General features: G+C 41.9%; 3 protein-coding genes across 3 annotated transcripts in view; 2 read left to right on the forward strand and 1 right to left on the reverse strand.

Moving 5' to 3' along the window:
* The window catches only part of LOC309564399 (uncharacterized protein), a 252,084-nt gene that overhangs the window by 63,458 nt on the left and 172,449 nt on the right, over positions 1-16,177 (reverse strand). The window lies entirely within an intron of this gene.
* On the forward strand, positions 604-16,163 carry LOC309562827 (uncharacterized protein). Its single transcript, XM_082267141.1, has 4 exons — positions 604-648; positions 1,436-1,552; positions 2,548-2,670; positions 15,418-16,163. Exons 1-4 carry the CDS (start codon positions 619-621, stop codon positions 16,144-16,146), a joined length of 999 nt encoding a protein of 332 aa, XP_082123267.1. The 5' UTR covers positions 604-618; the 3' UTR covers positions 16,147-16,163.
* Positions 2,781-7,065, forward strand: LOC309562988 (uncharacterized protein). The gene is made up of 4 exons (XM_082267314.1): positions 2,781-2,880; positions 2,995-3,092; positions 3,239-3,389; positions 6,241-7,065. Exons 1-4 carry the CDS (start codon positions 2,796-2,798, stop codon positions 7,053-7,055), a joined length of 1,149 nt encoding a protein of 382 aa, XP_082123440.1. The 5' UTR covers positions 2,781-2,795; the 3' UTR covers positions 7,056-7,065.

Below are 16,177 nucleotides of genomic sequence, written 5' to 3' on the forward strand. Positions count from 1 at the left end.
TGAATTTTTTCAATTTAATTAATTCGGATGCACACGATGTCAGTCAATACTGTTCAATCAGCTCATGTCATTTCTCTTGGTGGGTTAGATTAGCACCTGAACATATCTAATCCGTCCGATTCGATAATATATCGAATATATAGCAATCTTCCAGAAAAACTGCTAAATTTTTCGAATCCACGAATATACGAAATGAATGCCGAAGATACGAAGCGAAGTCCGAAAAAGAATCGGGTCAACGTAACAAATGTGACAAAACGAAATTCTTCAATGAATGGATGCATCTGAAACGAAATAAACATTTTCGGCGTGTCTTAATATAATAAGCAATATAACACTGGTGGAACTAGATGGACTTTTTTCAATCAAACTATGTAACTAATATTTGTAGATTTAAAGTATGTAATATGAAGTTATATTAAATTATTGCCTGCTTCAATTATAGCATAATCCTCCCCCCTCCCCCTTTCTTCTTCCTGATTCCCCCCCAGAATTTCCTTTCTGTGCGTCTCAGAAGTCACTTCCTGTTTGTGCGGTCCAGAGACAGGAAGTCACATGTTTTATCCTTTATCAGCTTCTGGGTGAAAGGTGAACTGGGACGGAGTAAAGAAGACATCAATGTTACTGGCAGCAGGTAACTATTTTATTGTAGGTGTGTATTGTGTTTATTGTATGTTTTCTATTGAATTTCAACTTAGTGAAGAGCATTTCACATAATTTGTATATTTATCATATATCAAATATATATATATATACATGTCAGTTTATATATATATATATATGTGTGTTATAGTATGTATTTTGCAGGGAGCTGGGGGACCACTGTGGAGGCATTATTTAAGACTTGGGGACTTTTTTGCCCAATATTGGGGTTGCCTTGATGGTCAGGTAAATGGACCCTAAACCTTGTAAAATGATCAAGTTTACTTAAAGTCCTCACCTTTCCCCCATGATGTTCTCACCAATCAATTGAATATTAATACTCTTGGATCAATTCAAGTTGATAGAGAGATTATCCTGGTTTCCATTTGCTCCCTGTATGGACTACTAGTACTGATCGGGCTCTGGCTCCTTCTATTCGTGAATTTTAGTGACTTATTGAAAAAGGCTGTTTAATTAAACTCTTGAATATCGATGTTGTGACAATACACATAATGATTTACAGCTCCCGAAGAAACCGATTGGTCAAACATGTCTAGTTAGGAGCATAAAAATGTGTATACAATATTCCTTGCTTGCTTTTAATATCGTAGTTATATATTTTTAATGTTGGAGTAAAACAAAATTTAATATTTTTATGAAATAGTTGCTTATGGCACCTTTAAAGTCCATTTTCCTGCAATTTCAAAGATATTTGTAAATGCAGACTGTAGTCTGTCTTCAGTACCAACAACTGTCATTTGTTTCATTTCCATGACACTCTACTTCTGAATAGAAAAAATACCACGAAGATCACATGATAGCCTCAGCGATGATGGATAATGTCAAGGTTAATCTGCATGAGATTCTATTGAATCTCACCCTGGAGATCATCTACCTGCTGACCGGAGAGGTGAGGAGGATTCTGGGAGGTCCCATGACATCACTCTTATCTCTAATAATAAAACACAGACCTGACCGGAGAGGTGAGGAGGATTCTGGGAGGTCACATGACATCACTCTTATCTCTATTAATAAAACACAGAGCTGATCGGAGAGGTGAGGAGGATTCTGGGAGGTCACATGACATCGCTCTTATCTCTATTAATAAAACACAGACCTTACCAGAGAGGTGAGTGGGACTCTGCAAAGTTACATGACATTGCCCTTATCTCTATTGATAAAACACAGACCTGACCTGAGAGGTGAGGAGCATTCTGGGAGGTCACATGGCATCATTTTTATTTCTATCTATAAAACACGGTGTAACGTTAAAAAACCATACCCCGTGAAGAAACCATACCCTCGTCACTTCCTGTGTGAAACAGCTGAGCAGCACAGCAGTGCGCATGCTCAGAGCCCCGAAAACAGCATGGAACAGCTGTGAAGATTAGAAGTGCGCATGCTCGGAGGGTAGGAAATCATAACGGAAGTGTGTATAATCAGATACTTGCGGCGGGTACATAAAAACAGTTCGGCAGCAACATTAATCATCTCCTCTGCTATCACGGTCACCTCCCTGATGTCGGCTAGTAAATATAAAAGCGGCGGCGGGTGTATGGAATCGATATGACGGAGATCTCGTCTCCGTGATGCGCTTTTATATTTATTAGCCAAGAGCAGGGAAGTGAGAGGGGAAGGAGCGGAGATGATTCATGTTGCAGAGGAGCTGTTTTCTTCTAACCGCGGCAAGTTTATGTACCGTGAGAAATCCATACCTTCCGGAAGTGACGAGGGTATGGTTTTCTCACGGGTATGGTTTTTTCACGGAACAACGGACATAACTGGAGAGGTGGGGAGGATTCTGGGAGGTCACATGACAACACTCTTATCTCTATTAATAAAACACAGACTTGACTGGAGGGCTCTGGTAACATCACAAAACATATTTTCTTTGTATTTATACAGAGTTATCCACCAGTGATATCTGGTGACCATGTGGCCATCAAGGTACTTCCACCTCACTCCCTGATACCTGAGCAGAAGATTCTAGAAGTCACCAGAAAGATCACTGAGTTGCTGACAGGAGAGGTGAGCGGTGCCAGGAAATCTGGGACATTATCCAGTAACAGACAAGGGATGTGTCTGGATGGTGACTGTATCATTGTGTGTGTCAGGTTCCTATAAGGTGTCAGGATGTCACTGTCTATTTCTCCATGGAGGAGTGGGAGTATATAGAAGGACACAAGGATCTCTACAAGGACGTCATGATGGAGAATCAGCCGCCCCTCACATCACCGGGTAAGAGGAGACTTTATGGTAAAGGAGAGAGCAGTATGGAGGGACCGCCTAGATTCCCCATCATCTGATAAACACATAGAAACAATGTATTCAGTCAGTGTGTGTTTCCTACAGATAGATCCAGTGGATGGAACCCACCAGAGAGATGTCCCCGTCCTCTGTATTCCCGGGATTCCACACAGGAAGATCGCACTATCGCTCACCATCATCAGGTAGGTGGGACTGAGGGACCTCAACAAATACTAAAGTGGCTCTACACTGTATGATCTCTAAAGAAACTAATTGGATCCTTTAATTATATATTTTATTAATCTTACATTCAAAATAGTATTATTTTTTTATTTTTTTTGGGATTTAGGATAAAGATCTGATTACTATTAAAGTTGAATTTATCGATGAAGAGGAGCAAAATGCATTGTATGGTCAACAGCATGCTGAAAAGAAAAAGAAGGAGGGTTTGAGAGCAATAAAATTGGAGGAAGATGAAATATCTACACAGGCTGACATAGGTAAATTAAATTGAGCTAAATACAGGCAGAGTGATGGAGAGCGGAGTTGGCCTTCAATAAAATATAGCTCTGGTTCTAGGGCTAATGCATGTTTCACTGAATTACTGCATCTCACTTTACTGTCATAGTTCAGTTTTCATGTGGGGGGGTCAAGGGGCCTTAAATAGGCTCTGCCTGACACAAGATGGCTGCTAGAGTAACTTGAATAGCTTCCCAGGTGACCCAGGAAACCACTGAGGAACCATGCTCCTCTTGGCTTCCTCTCCCACCATGGAGCTGCTGTAGAACAGTGCCGCCTGCAGTGGAGAAATTAGACTGCACCTGACTACAGGCTTTGAAGTATAGAAAAATTAGGGCTTCTGGAACCATAGCAAAAGGCTTTATAATGTATGCATTGTGGCAAAAAGATGTTTATGGATGAAAATGAAGGATTCAAAAACTTAATTCTTTCTTGCCCATTGAGGGGAACTTGATTTCAGAGACTGTTGGGTTATACTGCAACCTAAGGTGGTGTTGAGACCCAGAACTTCCTTCTTCCTAAGATAATTTTAGCCTTTCACCTCAGTCAGGACATTCTTCCTTCACCTCTTTGTCTGGCTCCAGTTTATCAGAAGGAGATCTCTCTCCATTGCATGGATATAGTTTTGGCTGTGGAAGTTGACCTTACAGCCACCACTTCCATTAGAAGGACTTTCTCGTCATTTTTTATGATCCCCCTAAGCGTGAACTTGCCTCGAGTTCCATCATCCCTCGTTGGTTCAAACAGACCATCATTCAGGCTTATGGTTTTAAAGTGGTTCATAAGTCTAAAAATTTTGCATTAATTAAGCAATTAACCCTTTCACTGCCACCACCCGCTTTGGGGAAACTCGTAATTTTAGCAATACCATTTATGATTTTTGCCCCTAAGAGCTTAGGGACAAGGTTAACATTTTTCAAAAGAAGGCTTTAATAATGGAAAGGTAAAAAATTGGTGCAAATAAAATATTTACAGAAAAAAGGTGTTTCAAAGAAATAGAGACATAATTCAGCAACAAAAAAAAAAAGGTAGAATTAAGGACCATACTTGCAATCAATGTCCTGGGTGTTATCAGAGTTCATTCGATGAGCCAGGTGTTATCAGTTCTCAAACTTGACAGATGTTCCTGATTTATTAGTAAAAGAGAACTCACAACTGTTTAGGCATCTCCCTTTTTCTCTGGGATCGAAGGGGTGTTGCCAGATGCCCCTGGCCAATAAAACTGAGTGTCCATGGGCTGTCCTGGGTTTATGGTAATATCAGGTCCCTCCCTTACACACAGTTTTATACTACTATTCATATCTTCCAATATGTACCGGTTGCATTCTTGAAACTGATAGATTATGGTTCAGCATTGAATGTCGCCTCCGGGGATACTAAACACAGGTTAGCTTAGATAGACCTGTCACAGCTCTGACAGATGACAGCTATCTTCCCTTCTATATGTGCTAGTGTGGTCTAGTATGACCTTAATTCGTTCAATACAACATTCCTCATTCAAATATATACTTATTATTAATGTTTCATATTCCTGTCTGAGTTTATGAATCGTGTGTGAATTTGTTAAGTTTTGAATTGGGCAGAGCTCTCTGATTGCCTTTTACGATCCCCATTAGTTCTGGGTATCCTTAATGGCATGCTATGTATCCTTAATGGATTTGGTCTTAGTTTTACGATAAGCATGGACAGCAGAACCAGACACCCTGCCAGGACTCGGTTAGCTGTTTACAGCTCTGCACAGGCCTAAGCGCTGGTTTGAGAGTCGTGAGAACAGCTCTTTTGAAGTGTAAAACATATGCATTCCATGAATTAAAGGAGGAGGAAGGGGAGCAGCGGGAGCCATTGGCTCCTGCTGCTGTCAGTCAAACCCTGTGAGGAGGGAGCAGGGAGGTGTTGCTGAGCTGCACTGTGTGTTTATAGGCACACACAGCCCAGCTCACGGGTCCCCCCTCAGCACACGGATTGCAGAGGGGGTACTCGGCAGAAGAAGGAGCAGAGAGCACTGATGGGGGGCTCCAGAAGAGCAGGTACAGGACCATTCTGTGCCATACCATTGGACAGAGCAGGTAGGTATATGTTTTTTGTTTTAATAAAAAAATGCCTTTACAACCACTTTAAGGATTAAGTGCCTCCCTGTCCTGTCAGGGTGCACTCTAGTAGATCTGTGAACGATTCTTGGTCTTTTCAGCACCAAGCAACTGTTTCCCAGATTTGCAAGCCTGCCCCCTGGTCTTCTGTTCACACATTTATCACATTTTATCAGGTGGATTTTCAGGCTTTATCTGATTTCAGCTTCAGATGTAAGGTCCTTCAGGCAGAACTTTGAGCCGCAGGCGGTCCCCAGTTCTTTTCTGGAGGTCTGTTAATCTCTTTTTGCTGTAACTCAGCTGTTTGGATATCTGAAAATCCTCTGAATTTCTATTCCACGACCTGGAAGACGTCATATGAGACGAAACGCGCAGGGTGGTGTCATCACGCATCCCAAAACCTGGAAGTGGCCGTCTGAGTTCTGGAACCGGCTGTTTAGTGATACATTCACTATTGTTTTTATTTCTGTATTTTCATGATTTTAAACCATTTATTGGAGTTAATTGAGGGATACAGATCTCACCTCCCCTGTGTTTATGATCATGATCTTGGTATAAAATGTAGTAGGAGGGATTATACAGGATTGGGCTACAATTATTTTGCTTGCCAGTGTCTGGTTCTCTTGTAGGCAGCGGTATAAAATGACAGTCTCTGAATTCCTGTGTCCCTCAAATGGACTCCAAGAAACAGATTTTATGGTAAGTAAAAAACTCTGATTATTTCTAAGATATATTTTATGTTTAGCAGACAGAGGTAACAGCAAAATAACCCTGAGGAAACATGGAGACTGTAGTACAGAAAGTAAGGACTTCATAAGGGATTTCCCTGGAGAACATTCTCTTACCCACAATGATGATCTAGGACTTCAAAGTGTGCAGAGGTCGCCAGATCCCTCCATTCCAGAGGAATCTTCTGAAAATGGTCAATCTGCCCACCAGAATGTTCATACAGGTAAAAAACGCTTTAAATGTCCTAACTGTGGAAAGTGTTTTTCTAAACAATCAGAATTTATCAAGCATGAGAGAGTTCACACTGGAGAGAAACCATTTCGGTGTCTGGAGTGTGGGAAATGTTACACCAATCAGTCAGTTCTTGTGAAACACCAGAAACTCCACACGGGAGAAAAGCCTTTCTCCTGCTTGGAATGCGGCAAGCGTTTCACCCAGAAGGCCCATGTACGTCGCCATCAGATGCTTCACACCGGCGAGAAGCCTCTTACATGTCCAGACTGCGGAAAAAGCTTCTCACGTAAGTCGAGTCTGATTGACCATCAAAGGACTCACACGGGAGAAAAGCCTTTCCCTTGTTCTGAGTGCGATAAAAGTTTCACCCAGAAGTCCAACCTGATCCGTCACCAAAGGACTCATCGAGATGAAAAGACTGTCATCTGCTCAGAGTGTGGGAAATATTTCACCCATAAGGCCTTTGTGATACACCAGAGCATTCACCGAGGGGAGGAGCCATTTCCTTGTTATCAGTGTGGCCAGTGTTTTACCCAGAAATCCGATCTTCTTGCCCATCAAAGACGTCATGCTGGAGAACACACTGGACTTTCCTGACACCAAACAAATGTTTTTGTGACCTTTTGGAAGCTGAAGATCTTCATCCAGAGAGGGTTTTCCACTGAAACCTCATCCAATGAGACATTTATAATTCTCAATGGTGGAAATAAAAATTCAACCAACATCAGAATAGGAAAGAGGATATGGAAATGTAACGGCAGCTAATTTATTAGCAAATATAGTGTAGGTATATCGATGACACATTTTATGACTAAAGACCATCCACCTACACAGTATTGCTGCACCTAATTTTACTTGTTTTAGATATTTATACCAGCACTGCAATGGGAGGACTTTATATGGCTTTTATGAACTTTGTCCTTTTCCCAAATATCTGGAAGATACAGCAGAAAAAGTTGCATTGTATTGTAGAATATTGTATGTACTGTATGTATAGAATATTTATATAGCGCCACATGTTTATAGGAGCCTTGTAAATTTGTGTTCTGCCTCTTATTGTTTCTCTATACATATACACAATTTTACCAAAAGTATTGGGACACCTGCCTTTACACGCACATGAACTTTAATGGCATCCCAGTCTTAGTCCAAAGGGTTCAATGTTGAGTTGGCCTACCCTTTACAGCTTTACCAGCTTCAACTCTTCTGAAAAGGCTGTCCACAAGGTTTAGGAGTGTGTCTATGGGAATGTTTGACCATTCTTTCAGAAACGCAGAGAAGGCCTGGCTCACAGTCTCTACTCCAATTCATTCCAAAGGTGTTCTATCAGGTTGAGGTCAGGACTCTGAGCAGGCCAGTCAAGTTCCTCCACCCCAATACTCACTCATCCACACTATATTGCCAAAGGTATTTGGCCATCCTCCAAATCATTTGGTGGAAGGGGGGGGGGGGGGGGTTATGGCGTGTGGTTGTATTTCAGGGGTTGGGCTTTGCGCCTTAGTTCCAGTGAAGGGAACTCTTAAGGTGTCAGCATACCAAGATATTTTGGACAATTTCATGCTCCCAACTTTGTGGGAACAGTTTGGGTCTGGCCTCTTCCTGTTCCAACATGACCACTCATCAGTGCACAAAGCAAGGTCCATAAAGACTTGGATGAGCGAGTTTGGTGTGGAGGAACTTGACTGACCTGCACAGAGTCCTGCCATCAACCTGATAGAACACCTTTGGGATGAATTAGAGCGGAGACTGTGAGCCTGGCCTTCTTCTCCAACATCAGTGCCTGACCTCACAAATGTACTTCTGGAAGAATGATCAAACATTCCCATAGACACACTCCTAAACCTTGTGGACAGCCTTCCCAGAAGAGTTAAAACTGTTATAGCTGCAAAGGGTGGGCCAACTCAATTTTGAACCCTACAGACTAAGACTGGGATGCCATTAAAGTTTATGTGCGTGTAAAGGCAGACGTACCAATACTTTTTGTAATATAGTGTATGTTCTTTGCTCAATATCGGCTATTTTTGCTAATGCCCCTGACTAGATACTTGTAAATTGCAATGATAAAAAATGTTTTTCACTGGTTATTTAGGCTGAATTAAACATTTCAATTATTTTAGAATTCATTTTTATGGTTCACCACAATGTCTACACCATATATTTATTCATTATTTATACAGTATACAGCATGGGTCTCCAAACTTTCTAAACAAAGTGCCAGTTCACGGTCCTTCAGATTTTGAGGGGGAAGGACTGTGGCATCAGTGGGAGTAATAATGCCCCATTATTAGTATTAGTAGGAGGAATAGTGTCCTATTGCTGGTGTTGGAGTGAAGGTATAGTGCCCCATTGTTGGTATTAATGGGAGGAATAGTGCCCTATCATTGGTATTAGTGGGAGGAATAATGTCCTATCGTGGTGTCAGTGGGAAGAATAGTGTCCCATCATTGGTATTAGTGGGAGGAATAGAGCCCCAATATTGGTATTAGTGGGAGGAATAGTGCCCCATTGCTGGTATCAGTGGGAGGAATAGTGCCCCATCATTGGTATCAATGGGAGGATAGTGTCCTATTGTTGGTGTCAGTGGAAGGAATGGTGCCTTGTATCAGTGGGAGGAGATGGTGCTCTAAGAGCCAGTTAAAGGCAACCAAAGGGCTGAATCCGGCCCCTGGGTCACAGTTTGGAGAGCACAGTTATACAGTATGTTTCAGCATGGGGACCAAAAATATTTTTTCTGTTGGAAATATTGATCTGTTGTTGCAGATGGAGCTTTCACATAGAGCCTAGGCCAGGATTTTGGGTTTTGTGTAATATAAGGATATTTCCACTCACCATAAAATGTATTCATGAACAATATGAGTGACCCATCCTTGTGAAATGTCGGCATAATTGGTATGAAAAGGACACCCGCTAAAATTGACTCATTTGCAGCTCAGTCACCTTGGAGCCGAAGCCAAATATGTTTTTCCTATGGTAGGTAACATCATCTGTGCAACAGTGAGGTAATAACAATATCACCACAAAAGACATGAGGTGTCCTCTTAAGCTTGAATGAAAAGAGGTTTAACATCCAGTTGTAAAACATGCAGGGAAGAGTACAGCGAAAACACATAATGGTCTTTAATGGGAATCGATTCTAGCTATAGTAGACTCAGTGACATGGAAACAGGGGCCAAAGAAGTTATATTGGTGGCTGGGCATTGATCTAGAGAGCCTTTCTTTACCAAGTTCAAATGTCCCCTCATTCGTGGTAGATAGTTTTTGGATAAGTGTTATGTGTGGTCACTGCATTACCATGTAGAGTAGTAGCCAAAAGCAGAGAAGGCCCCCACAATCAGACCTGCATGTCAAAGAGGCATCCACTGTTTATTTTGGGTAAATTCCCCCATTCCCTGTTGGTGCTGTGCTAGCAATCAGGTCTGAGTTGGCGAGCTCTATTCACATGAAACCAGGAGTTGTGGGGTAAGTTCAGACAATGGGCTTTAAATGTTAGGCCTTTTAGGTGTGGTAGATTGTCAATTATGGACTAACGGTTGGTTGGAGTCTTGAAGGAGCATGAAATGGTTGGTTGGAGTCTTGCAGCAGTGTGAAATGGTTGGTTGGAGCCTCAAAAGAGTGTGAAATGGTTGGTTGGAGTCAAAGGAGTATGAAATGGTTGGTTGGAGTCGAAGGATCGTAAAAATGGTTGGTTGGAGAGAAGGAGCGAAAAATGGGTTGGTTGGAGTCAAAGGAGTATGACATGGTTAATGGGGTGGGTAGGAATGTGAAATGGTTGGTTGGAGTCGAAGGAGTGCAAATGGTTGGTTGGAGTGAAGGCGTTTGAAATGGATGGTTGGGGAGAAGGAGTGTGAAATGATTGGTTGAAGTCAAAGGAATGTGACATGGTTGGAGGGTAGGAGTGTAAAATTGTAGGTTGAAGTCAAAGGGGTGGGAAATTGTTAGTTGGAGGGAAGGAGTGTGAAATGGTTAATTAGAGTCAAAGGAGTGTGACATGAATGGTTAGAGGGCAGGAGTGTGAAATGGTTGGTTGAAGTCGAAGAGGTGGGAAATGTTTGGTTGGAGTCAAAGGAGTGTGAAATGGTTGGTTGGAGTGAAGGCATGTGAAATGGTTGGTTGGAGTGAAAGACTGATAACTGGTTGGTTGGAAAGAAGGAGGATGAAATGGTAGGTTGGAAAGTAGGAGTGGGAAATGGAAGGTTGAAGTCGAAGAGGTGTGAAATGGTTGGTTGGAGTCGAAGGAGTGTGAAATGGTTGGTTAGAGGGTAGGAGTAGGAAATGGTTGGTTGGAGGGTAGGAGTGGGAAATGGTTGGTTGAAGTCAAAGAGGTGGGAAATGGTTGGTTGGAGTCAAAGGAGTGTGAAATGGTTGGTTAGAGTGAAGCCATGTGAAATGTTTTGTTGGAGGGAAGGAATGTGAAATGGTTGGTTTGAGTTGTGGAGTAAGGGATGTGACGTTTTAGGACCAGGGGCCCTGACTCATGTCTTTGACATGGTCTGAGATTGTCAGGTTACACAAATAGTTACTTTGTTTCATGAAAGAGCTGAGGATTTTTAAAGGAACAAAATTCAAAAAATTACCCTAATTTATAAAATGTCAACAATCGTTATTAGAGGTCAGGACCCTTCCTTTTAAAGTAAACTTGTCACAGACTTAGACAAATAAACTAAGCACAATAAAAATGACATAAGATTAAGTTAAATCCATTTAAAACTGCCTTGCATGTTCAAATGATTAGCAAATCCAGAGATATACAGGAGGATGCAGAAGGCAGAATTTGGCAAAATAGTAGTTCTTATCCACTGTGAATCTTCCAGTGCCTCAGCTTAACAGGGTAACCACTAGGTCAGTAGAGGGTATCTTCACTTGTAAAGGCTTTGCTATCCGAAAGTTAGAATCCCTCTTATAAATCCAGTTCTCTTTGGCAGGCCCTGCTCTTTGTCCTATACTGGATGTGACCCTAACGTATAAGCCATGGCAGAATGGTCTAAACACCTTGAAAAGGACCTCTCTTTTGCAGTAGTGGATCCTTACCTGTCTGAGTATATAGGGCTGATGTATGGAGCTTTGCGCTTCAGCTGTAATGGCTTGCTGAAATCATCCTGGCATTCTCCCGTGTATCTATTAAAACATGCAGAACCCTCTGGTTAAAGAGCTGGAAAGTGGAGACTGTATTTAAGAAGCACTTGACCTACCAGGCCTTCGATAGATTCTTCTTCTCAGACCTACCCTTGATATTGTCATCAAGGATATAACTGGAGGCCAGAGTGTTCACTTGTTTTGGTTTAAGAAGTTTTTTAGAAAGGTTGGGTACATTTCCTTCCCCTACTCCTGGAGTAAACACCCAAGACCTGGTTCTCCAGCCACTTGAAAGGTAGGGATGGAAGGTGTGCACCCACTTTTATAAATAGGGATATTTGTTAATTGTTGCAGAGTCTAATGCCTCGTACACACGCAATGATTATCGGCCGACTTTTGTCCAGAGTGGTGTTTTGTTGGTTGGAATGTGCCTAGACTGCACACGAACTTTCTCGCCCAACAAAAATCTACTTCTGAAGTGATGTCATGTGCTGGTTTACTTTCCGTGTGTTTTTTCTTCTCTGAGCATGCCCAGTCTTGCTCATCAGATTTTTGTCTGCCGAAATCTGTACTGACTGACGGAAAACCGGCCGTTGTGTTGACGGCCAACAAAAATTTTATAGCCTGCACACCAGATTTTTTTTTGGCCGAAAAGTCGGAGTCGGAAGCATCATACTAATCGGCCGATCGGACATTGGCCGAAAATTCACGGCCAATTATCGACGCGTGTACGGGGCATAAGGAAGTTCAATCTTCAAGCATTTAGATGCAGAGAGTGCTCCTTCAACAATACAGAATAAACCCCTGCCAACAGCACTCACTTCAGCTCCTTACGTTGACCTTCATTTGCCATCCGTCTACATTCATTTGGCATCACTCACTCTAGCAGACCTACTTCTATCCCCTTGGGGTCTCCTGGCCCTATAGAAGTTCTAGGTCCTAGCTTTGTCTTAGGAGCTGCATCCCTGCCTGTCTTTGATTCTCTCTGTCTAAAAGGAGGTCTGTTTTTTGGGACAAGCAAGTCTGACAATAAGAAAGAAGATGGTCTCGTAGTGGGGCGCTTTACCAGACTAATGGATGGGAGTGGTACGACAATGAGTCTGGAAACAAGAATGGTGCCATCTATAGCTGAACCCCATAAGGTCTAATGAAGGGGTTTTACATTCTTTCCCTCTATTCTGTGTTATGTTTTAGACAAAATAGAGCCTGGGAGTACAATAAAGGCAGTGGGAGTAAATGATGCCCCATAGTTAGTGTCAGTGGGAGTAAATTATGTCCCGTCATTGGCGTCTGAGAGGTAAAATAAACCCCACTGATGGTGTCAGTTGAAGGAAAATAAGCCCCAAATTATTGGTGTTAGCAGGAGCCAGAATAAAAATTGGTATTAAGTGGTTATTTACCTGGACGCACGCTCCTGCCTTGTTTTTATGCTGCTGATGATGCCGCGACTTTAATGTGATTATCAAGTAGGAGATAATGTTTCACATTCCAGCAATCAACACCGTGTTGCCACTCTGCAAAGTGCCATGTGTCCTGGACCCTGGGATTTTCTAGGATTGTCCTTCAGGATCTGGGTCACTTGGAAACTATGCTTAAAGTATAACTAAAGGCAAAACTTTTTTTTTAGTTTTGAATAAAGTGGAGATGGATGAGAACACCTGTCAGTTTTTATTGCGGTCTGTGCCCCGGTTAAGGAGATCCACCCCCTGTATTTGTCCTCTTTACCATTATAATTGAAAGTGAAAGTAAAAGAAAATCCAAAAATGTTGGGTTGTCCCCAGAAAAGTGCAGAATTCTTCCAATGGGGACACTAGTTCTGGTGACCTGGGGGTTCTCAATAAATTCCTTTCATTTGTAGGGATTGCCTTTCACTTTCTGTTTGGCTATAGGACAGATAGTGAAGGGAAATCTCCGCAATGGGACACAGATGGCGAAAAAAAAAAAAAAAAACTGACATGGGTTATAACTCTCCCTTGCTCTATCCAAAGTTTTGCCTAGAGTTCAACTTTAACGCGTTAGTTAACCTTTTCAGAAAAAAATCATGGAGTTGGGAGGTTGTACGGTGTTAGTTCACCTTTTAATTTTTTTCCTCTAAAAAAGTGAACTAACACCTTAAAGGGCTTGATGCCTAAAAAATACAGCATATGACAGGTGGTAAAAAAAAAACAAAAATGGTTTGCATTCTTAGCAACATTTTAAAATAAGCTATAATGCTATATATTATATATCACACTTTAGCTATCTGCTTCATTTTGTTGTAGCCTGTCCATTGTAAAAAAGAAAAAACACAGACAGGAAGTGCAGGACAGGAAGTAGTAGCTAATAGAATAGGAAGTTCCGGGTTAGGGGAGACAAAAGAGGAAGTAGAAAGCGGACATTGAAGTTGCTGGCAGCAGGTAATGGTGTTTTTTTAACACCCTGTACTGTAGTTTTATTTTATAATACAGGAATACTTTTGGTTTTTCTTAATGTGGAAATAGTTGTAGGATCAAGAACCCGAAAAAAAAAAAATGAAATCTGAGATTGCCCCAGATTGTAGGAATATTCCCCAGAAATTGCTGCTTTAGGTATCTTTCGATCTGATGGGACTTTAAAATATCCATCTGTAAATGTTATTAAAAGCTATAGACATGCATTCTTGTGATACTTTTCTGCTGCTGAAAAAAAAATCAATATGGTGGAATTTGGGCAAAGTTTGCATCCAATAATTATGAAATGTAGTAATTACCCCATCCACATTTACTCAAAAAGACAACCATAAAGTTCTCAGGTGACCATTCTAAGTCCCCCACCCTAAACGTCCAATGTTCCACAATATTGCCTTCATAGAACCTGATACTGTCCACAAATGATATCGTACAACAATAATGCTCCACATATCATCAGAATTCCCCGATAACATTCATGGAACAATGTCCGATCTTACTTATTCCTTACTTCTATCCATCTTCAGAGGACATCTAGGGGCATGATGGAGGAGGAACAGAGTCACATGACTGAGAGGATATTAGACCTCACGCTGGAGATTATCTGTTTGCTGACCGGAGAGGTGAGGAGGATTCCGGGAGGTCACATGACAATCTTTTTTTATTAACAAAACACAGACCTGACCGGAGAGGTGAGGAGGATTCTGGGAGGTCACATGATAGCACTATTATCTCTAATAATAAAACACAGATCCGACTGGGGAGGTTGAGAGGATTCTGGGAGATCACATGACATCACTCTTTTCTCTAGTAATAAAACACAGACCTGACCGGAGAGGTGAGGAGGATTCTGGGAGGTCACATGACATCACTCTTATCTCTAGTAATAAAACACAGACCTGACCGGAGAGGTGAGGAGGATTCTGGGAGCTCACAGGACATCACTCTTATCTCTATTATTAAAACACAGATCTGACCGGAGAGGTAAGAAAGATTCTGGGAGGTCACATGACATCACCCTTTTCTCTAGAAATAAAACACATAGCTGACTGGAGAGGCGAGGAGGATTCTGGGAGGTCACATGACTTCATTCTTATCTCTGTTAATAAAGCACAGACCTGACCGGAGAGGTGAGGAGAATTCTGGAACGGCCCATGACATTAGTCTTTATTTATAAAACACAAAGATGACTGGAGAGGTGATGAGGATTCTGGGAGGGTCACCTGACCTCAGTTTTGCTCTTTCTATGCAGAGCTTTCCTCTTACGAAATCTGGTGACCACGTGACCATCAACGTGTCTCCACCTGCTTCTCTAAAATCCTTGAGAAACAAGCGAAAGATTCTAGAAGTCTCCAAGAAGATCACTGAGCTGCTGACAGGAGAGGTGAGTGGTGCTGGAAATTTTGGCACATTAACCGAATGGTTAATGAATGGTGACATTGTCATTTTGTGTGCCTCAGGTTCCTATAAGGTGTCAGGATGTCACTGTCTATTTCTCCATGGAGGAGTGGGAGTATTTAGAAGGACATAAGGACCTCTACAAGGACGTCATGATGGAGAATCAGCCGCCCCTCACATCAGCCAAAAAACCCTTTAAATGTCCTGACTGCGGGAAATGTTTTTTTAGACGATCTGAATTTATAAAACACGAGAGAGTTCACACTGGAGAGAAACCTTTTCGGTGTCTAGAGTGCGGGAAGTGTTTCACCTATCAGTCGGTTCTTGTCAAACACCAGAAACTGCACAAGGGAGAAAAGCCATTCTCATGTTCAGATTGTGGTAAGTGCTTCAGCCAGAAGCCCCATCTTCTTCGCCATCAGATGCTTCATACCGGCGAGAAGCCTCTTACATGTTCGGACTGCGGGAAAAAATTCTCACGTAAATCGAGTCTGATCGATCATCAAAGAACTCATACAGGAGAAAAGCCTTTTCATTGTCTTGAGTGTGATAAAAGTTACAACCATAAGTCCAACCTGATCCGTCACCAAAGGACTCATCGAGATAAAAAGACTGTAATCTGCTCAGAGTGTGGGAAACTATTTACCCATGAGGACTTTGTGGTACACCAGAACATTCACCGAGGGGAGGAGCCATTTCCTTGTTCTCAGTGTGGCCAGTATTTTACCCAGAAATCCGATCTTCTGGCCCACCAAAGATATCACGCAGGAGAACATACTGCACTTTGCTGATGCCAAAAATATGTTTAGAACTGAGAATTTT

The sequence above is a fragment of the Pelophylax lessonae genome (assembly GCF_965119305.1).
Source record: "Pelophylax lessonae genome assembly, chromosome: 9".
NCBI lineage: Eukaryota > Metazoa > Chordata > Amphibia > Anura > Ranidae > Pelophylax > Pelophylax lessonae.